This window comes from Carassius gibelio, chromosome A18 (assembly GCF_023724105.1).
Source record: "Carassius gibelio isolate Cgi1373 ecotype wild population from Czech Republic chromosome A18, carGib1.2-hapl.c, whole genome shotgun sequence".
NCBI lineage: Eukaryota > Metazoa > Chordata > Actinopteri > Cypriniformes > Cyprinidae > Carassius > Carassius gibelio.
Genome location: NC_068388.1, coordinates 3972831 through 3979271, shown reverse-complemented (window position 1 = coordinate 3979271; position 6441 = coordinate 3972831). Strand labels below are relative to the sequence as shown.

General features: G+C 34.5%; 1 protein-coding gene across 2 annotated transcripts; it reads right to left on the bottom strand.

Moving 5' to 3' along the window:
- Positions 1-244: 244 nt before the first annotated feature.
- Positions 245-5466, bottom strand: LOC127934604 (interleukin-12 subunit beta). 2 transcript variants are annotated; one of them, XM_052532094.1, is made up of 9 exons: positions 5382-5466; positions 4881-5029; positions 4150-4231; positions 3752-3994; positions 2644-2746; positions 2395-2558; positions 1429-1592; positions 1033-1158; positions 245-441 (listed from the first exon to the last, which is right to left on the bottom strand). In XM_052532094.1, the coding sequence occupies exons 3-9, from the start codon at positions 4229-4231 to the stop codon at positions 322-324; spliced, it is 1002 nt and encodes a 333-aa protein (XP_052388054.1). In that variant the 5' UTR covers positions 4881-5029; positions 5382-5466; the 3' UTR covers positions 245-321. The 2 variants fall into 2 exon arrangements, with proteins under 2 accessions (XP_052388054.1, XP_052388055.1); XM_052532095.1 differs by lacking the exon at positions 245-441 and having other exon boundaries at positions 451-1158.
- Between the last annotated feature and the right edge of the window lie 975 nt (positions 5467-6441).

The following is a 6441-nucleotide window of genomic DNA, read 5'->3' as shown; positions in this document are numbered from 1 at the left end:
CAAGAAGACACGCTAATAAAAGAGTGCAGTTAAAAAGAACAGAGATGTATATGGAAATAACAATTATACCAATAAATATGTTTGAAAATACAATATTGTATTTCTTACAAAATCTACTGTTGATTTTTATTGCACAAAAAGTTCCATAAAGCTCCCAAAAGGAGGCGGCATCCCCTCCATCCTCACTTATGCCTCCTGCTGTTCACTAAAAGTTTCATAAACATGCTCAGCTCAGCATTAATATTTATAGAATTTATTCAAGACATATTATACACACATTCACTGTCTCTATTTACAATGTTTCAATATGCTTTTAGAAAATCAAAATGCCCAATTCAGGCGTTTCCAATTCTTCTGCCGAGTTTTCTGTTTACTTTTCTTCTTGTTGCATGGTTTTGAGTGTGCTTCTTTGTTACAGCCTCTTTTTTTCCTTTTGGGCACCTATACGGAGAACAAGAAATCATGTGCATTCTGTTGTAAGCACAAACTCATACTTGTTTATCTGAGCTTCTCTCTCATATGTTCACTAGTGTTCAAAAGTGCACTTGGGGTCAGCAAGATTATAGAAATGAATACATTTACTCAGAAAGGATGCAGTAGATTGATCAGAGACAGGTAAAGACATTTGTCCATTACAGGAATGAATATGATTTATGAAATGAATTGTGTAAATAGAATGAAGCTCTTTAAAGTTTGTGGTTTTAGGATTTAGTGACCGATATGAGGAAGTATGTTGAAGTTTTTTTACGTGTTTGCACAAAAATCAGCATTTCATAGTACAGTAATTCCTGTCAGTAAATCATGGCCAGTGAATCACAGCCATGCGACACCATGATCGCAACTGTGATATTGCTTAATCTGAAGGAAGCGAGAGACAGAACAGACGAGCAAAGGTTTTTAATAGGACAGAGAAATGGTACATACATCCATACATAAACACATATAAAAAATAATAAATAAGGAATAGAAAAATGGGACAGGAGATATAAATAAAGGGTTCAGGAGGAGGGGAGGTTTTAATCGCTAGTTTACATTTTTCCACTTGCTCCACTCGCTCCACTGAGAGAGGAGTAGCAGGTCTCTGCAGCGGACCCTTAGTTTGGTGATGGAGCCCTTAACTTTGATCTTTGAGCCCTCTTCCCTTTCTTCAGTCTTCAGCTGAAGAGACGAAGAAGCAGAAAACAAGACAATTCATTACTGCAACATTCTTAAAAGGACAGTTCATCCTAAAATGAAAATGATGCCTTCCAGTGAATCATGACTTTAATTTTTTTGTTCGTTCCTCACACAATTCCAGTGATTTGAATGTCTTATGTAAGTCAATATTATGATAAACTTCTCCATGGAAGAAAGAAAGTCATTTAGGTTTGAGATGAAATCATTCTCATTATGTGTGTGTGTGTGTGTGTTCAGGAGAGCATGTCGTACCTCCCCATTGTGCCGTATCTCATATTCAATCTCATGCTTAAGAGGAAAGAAACTGTGGGGCTGCGGCCAGGTCGAGGGAGGCTTCACCTCTAATTCAATGATTTGTTCATCACTCCCCTCATTTTCTATAGAGCAGATTGAAATGCCTGGATCTGCTGGCTTAACTAGGAAAAACAGAGAAAACATTCAATCAGATGCGCTTTAGATCAGTGGTTTTCAACTAGAGAGCCACTAGAGGGCCTCAACAAACTTACATTAATGATTTATATAAATATTATACAAAAAATATACAATCAAGATGTAAACTGATTTTTTTTTCTCAGTTCTTAAAGGGGATGTTGGATGCAAAATTCCCTTTTACGCGGTGTTTGCATGTGTCTTAGCATTGTGTGGACACAACCACACTACAATCCATTCACTCCTCTTTTTTAATCTCCCAAAAAATCCTAAACAGTCTCAATTATCAAGCGATGACCACTGAACGGACTGTCCCGTATTGGCATATTTCTGTCCTGAAACGCCCGAACACCGGAACATCAAACCGTGCCATCTTCCCCAGTTTTGCGCAGCAGAATAATAGTCCTCCACTGCTGCAGTTGTATGGATTCTTAATGCATTTATTACAATTATATTTAATCTTTTTCTCATCGAACAACTAGACTAACGAATAGCTCGACTCAACCCGTACCCGGCTTTCTTCGGTGTAAACATAACTTCACCTACACTTTGCATCAGGGTATAAATGCCCCCTTTATAACACAGTTTCTCCCAGTTTATGTTAATACTATGCTATAGTCAATGTTTGTTTTCCTTAATTCATATTTATCTGAAATATGTAACTCTTTGGTTGTGAGCATTCTTCAAAATATCATATTTTGTGTTCAACAGATGAACGAAACTCATACAGGTTTAGAACAATTTGAGGGGTGAGTAAGCGACATCATTTCCTTTAACCCACACACTCACCAACGTCTCGTAGATAGAAGCTGTAGTCCGTTTTCATATAGCAGCATGTGGAAACTGCCTCCCCTGTGATCAGCAGCCGCTCAGACTCTTCAGAATATGAATTGGTGGAATGTGGGAGAAAAAAATCCCCATCCACGGACTGTGACACCCAGTCACCATCATCCCTAAATAGATACAATTAGCATACTTGGTTGCGTCAATGCTAAAATAAGCTCAGTGTATCTGTGGGTGTGTTTGTATTTCTGATACCTTGTATTGCGAAGTCTGAAATCAGTAAATTCTTCTGATGTCCAGGCACATTTGATTTTTTGAGAGCAGGAAAAGGTTTCAGCTGTGCAGTTGATATTAAAAGCTGAAAAGCAAGAGAGAAATACCCTGAAAAGCTGGGCCTGACACTGAACAGACAAAGCTTGAGTACTCTGACCGTGTCCAAAACCGAAAGTAGCTGCCTTCCTGCTTTGTGGCCTAGACAATGACTCAATGAGGCTTTTTTTTATGAAGTCCCTAGGAAACTAGTTTCAAAACTGTATTACAAAATCATAACATCACATCTACGTTCTTAAAAATAATTTTTTGAAAGGTGGGTTCCTTGAAGAATCTTTCAGTGAACTGTTCTTAAATAGAGCCAGTGAGAACAAGATCTAACAAACATTTGTCCACTAATGAAAAGGAAATGTTGGATGTTAAAGGTTCTTCAAGGGGTCATTGATGCCATTAAAGAAGGCTACACCACTTTTGAAATATATTTTAAAGAGCATAATTATTAAGATCAATGGTTCCCAACTAGTTTTGCTTCAGAACCCAGATGTTTACATTCAGATAGGTGAAGCAAGAAAAAGAAAATGTCCATAAATATTCTTGATTAAAGCAAGATTTTGCAGAATTTGCACAAAATGTTATACAATTAGTTTTTAATGCAGTCTTTGATGTCAAAAACGAAAGAAAAAAATAAAGGTTTGATGTTAAGATCAATGGTTCCATAACCATTTCCATTCCACAAAAGGTTCTTCATATAGTAAGAAGATTATTTAGATTATTAAAATGGTATTCGCACCAAGAAAAATGGTTGTTGTAAGAACTGTTCACTGGAAGGATCTTTCAGGAACCAAAATATAGTTTTTCTATGACACTGTTGTGAAAACACCCTTTTGAACCTTTATTTTTAACTGTGTGGAAAGCATTTTCTCCTCATTTGATATTTGCTGTATTTTATGATTTGCATATGATGAGCATTATTTTTTCCTGCTCTTCGTGACTGTGGGGACACCATTAGGATCACTGATCTAGAATGTGGATTGAACGTAGAAGTGAGTTAAGTGACTTTTGTAAAGTAAATTTTTGATACGAATGTACCCACCTGTAACTTCTTTAGACTTGTCGAGCAGGAGATAGGTGTAGTCTTCAAGACCCGTATCACTCCAGCAGGTGTAATTACCGGTTAGGTCTTCCTGCAGGTTAATCACGGTCAAATCCCGCCCATTGAGTTTTTCAAACTCTGTTTCCGATATCGGCTGTATGCTATCATCCAGTCTCCATTTGATATTGTCTTTATCTGTTCTACAGGTCAGGGTAACGGATTTGCTTCTCTCAGCCAGTTTAACTGCATAAAGAGAAATAATTTAGAATACAGAATGGATGTATAAATATGTATTTCTAAACCCAAAAGTGGGGGAATCCCCACTATTATATAAATATAGTGTGTGTGTGTTTGTGTGTGTACTCTTGGTAAAATAATGATGTGGTCAGTACACTCACATTTCTCAGGGAAAATGTTAAGCGCAGACATCCTCACTATGGACAAACAAAAGAGAAGGGTGAACTTCATCAACCCAGCCATCTGGAGAAAAGAAAAGACAAAATGCCATATTTAACGTGATTTAACAGTCACTTTCTCTGATCAAAAGTACAATACAAAATAAAAGAATGAATATAAGCAACTTAACACATTCAATCATTAACGTAGCATGGACATTATTCCATATAGAACTTAAATCTATATCATAAAAATGCCAGTCATCATTAAAAAAATACAACAATTATTAATTGCCAGTATTCAAAGGAAGGCATCTATGGCCATGGACCAAAAATAAAAAGATGAACGTTTACATTTTCAACATTTATATTAAAATATAGTTTTAAAGCAGTTTATAAATGCATATTATATCCTTAAACTTTTATTATTATTATTATTATTTATTTATTTATTTATTTATTTACTCAGTTATTTATTACAGTCCATTTAAAAGTTCCAAATTAAGTTTGTAAAGTACAAATATTCTACATTTGGCGGAAAGTTGTCTAAAATATAATGTATGTCCCACTGCAAACATAACAACTTTTATATATAATATAATATAATATAATATAATATAATATAATATAATATAATATAATATAATATCAAATAATTCAGATTAAAAAGATGGGATTAAAGAGAACTGAGCTGTTTGAACGGATGTTCAGAGCGTAATGTATAGCTATCTTACCTTCGATGCTGTTGCGTCAATAGTTGCGAAAACTCTCAGGTGTGATGTACGCGTCCTTTCCGTGTGTCCTCCGCTGGGGTCTGGACGTGTTTTATAACGTAGCCTACACGGAACCGTTGGGCAAACGTCCGCGGATTCTTAGAGTTCCCCTCGAGTTCAGAATGAACAAGTGTTAAAATTAAAATTACTGCTAAATTACTAAGAGATAGCCTCTCTTCCTCTCTCTGTCACCATTCCAATTATAGACCAGTTTCATAAGTTACCTAGACTATCTTATAGTAGCCTATAAACTATTTGATGAATAAACGATTGTTTCCCCTGTACAAAAAAAAAAAAAAAAAAGTTATAAATAAATAAATGAAACAACGCTTATTGGAGAGACGTTGTCTTGACTAGACGCAGTTATAGCCCACACTAATTACTATTTCAATCCTTCTAAATCAAAATCTCACTTTTAATTAAATGTTACTTGCTGTTTCTGTAATTAACTGTGAAACTTACAATTCCAGTGTAGTCTGATGATTCTGATGCCCCTTTATTCTATAAACCGCTGAACCATCTATGAGCTAACAAAACAAAGTGAATCATATACTCCCATAGAATGAGGAAACACATCTCTGCCTTTATAATATTTACTATACCGCGGTAGTCATATTGCTTTGTCACAATAAACACTAAAATCTGTTTACATTCATTGTCTATAATCATTATGTTGAGTGCAAATCACTGATTTTTATATAACATGTTTTAGTGCTGTGGAAATCTTTTGATCTTCAAAGCATAATATATTTTCAAAACAATGCTTTATATTTGCTATATATTTAAAAACACTTACCTGAGATATTTAGTATATTCATTAATTTAAAAAAAATGCATAAGGAAGGCACAACACTCTCAGCTTTATTAGATTATAAAATTGTGTGAAAGTGGACAGATTTTGAATGGCTGCTGTTTTTCATGCTTTTCCTAATCAATAATAAAAAAATAACCAATTTTAATAATGCTTTTCAGAGGCTAAACTATTGCAATTATTTCTGTTTTAGCTTAATTCATGAACAACAGAAAACATTATAATAGGTTGGAAGAAGAAACTGTTATGAGAAAAGTTATTCTGTTTTGTTCTTACATAAGTTTGGTTCTTGTCTTCAGTAAAAGTCAGTCAACCGGGACATGACCTTTTAACCACAAGTGCAAATTTAAATACTAATGACGCGAGAAATAGAGGTGATAAATAAGTGAGAGAATTAAATAGGGGACTGCACATAGGATACACTAGAATTGTTTCATAGTTACAGTGTATATGTTTATCTTTATTTACCCTCATAAAATGGAAGTGAAATGTGACAACATGCCGTAGATGGGTACATTGTAACATGACTGTATGACAGATTAAACGTTATATGATCATAAAAAAAATAAAATAAATACAAGACAAACAAAAATATTTCAACAATGATTCAATTATGTTTTTTAAATAATTTTTAATAATCTGATTTTAGAGTTTGACAATGAACACATTGCAAACAGGCTTGGGACAAACCACAAAAATGAACCAAATTGA

Coding starts and splice junctions, on each gene's coding strand:
- LOC127934604 (XM_052532094.1), bottom strand. CDS start 4,231: ATGGCTGGGTTGATGAAGTTCACCCTTCTCTTTTGTTTGTCCATAGTG. Junction 3,995..4,149: donor TAACATTTTCCCTGAGAAAT/GTGAGTGTACTG, acceptor CTCTTTATGCAG/TTAAACTGGCTGAGAGAAGC. Junction 2,559..2,643: donor TTCAGACTTCGCAATACAAG/GTATCAGAAATA, acceptor GTATCTATTTAG/GGATGATGGTGACTGGGTGT.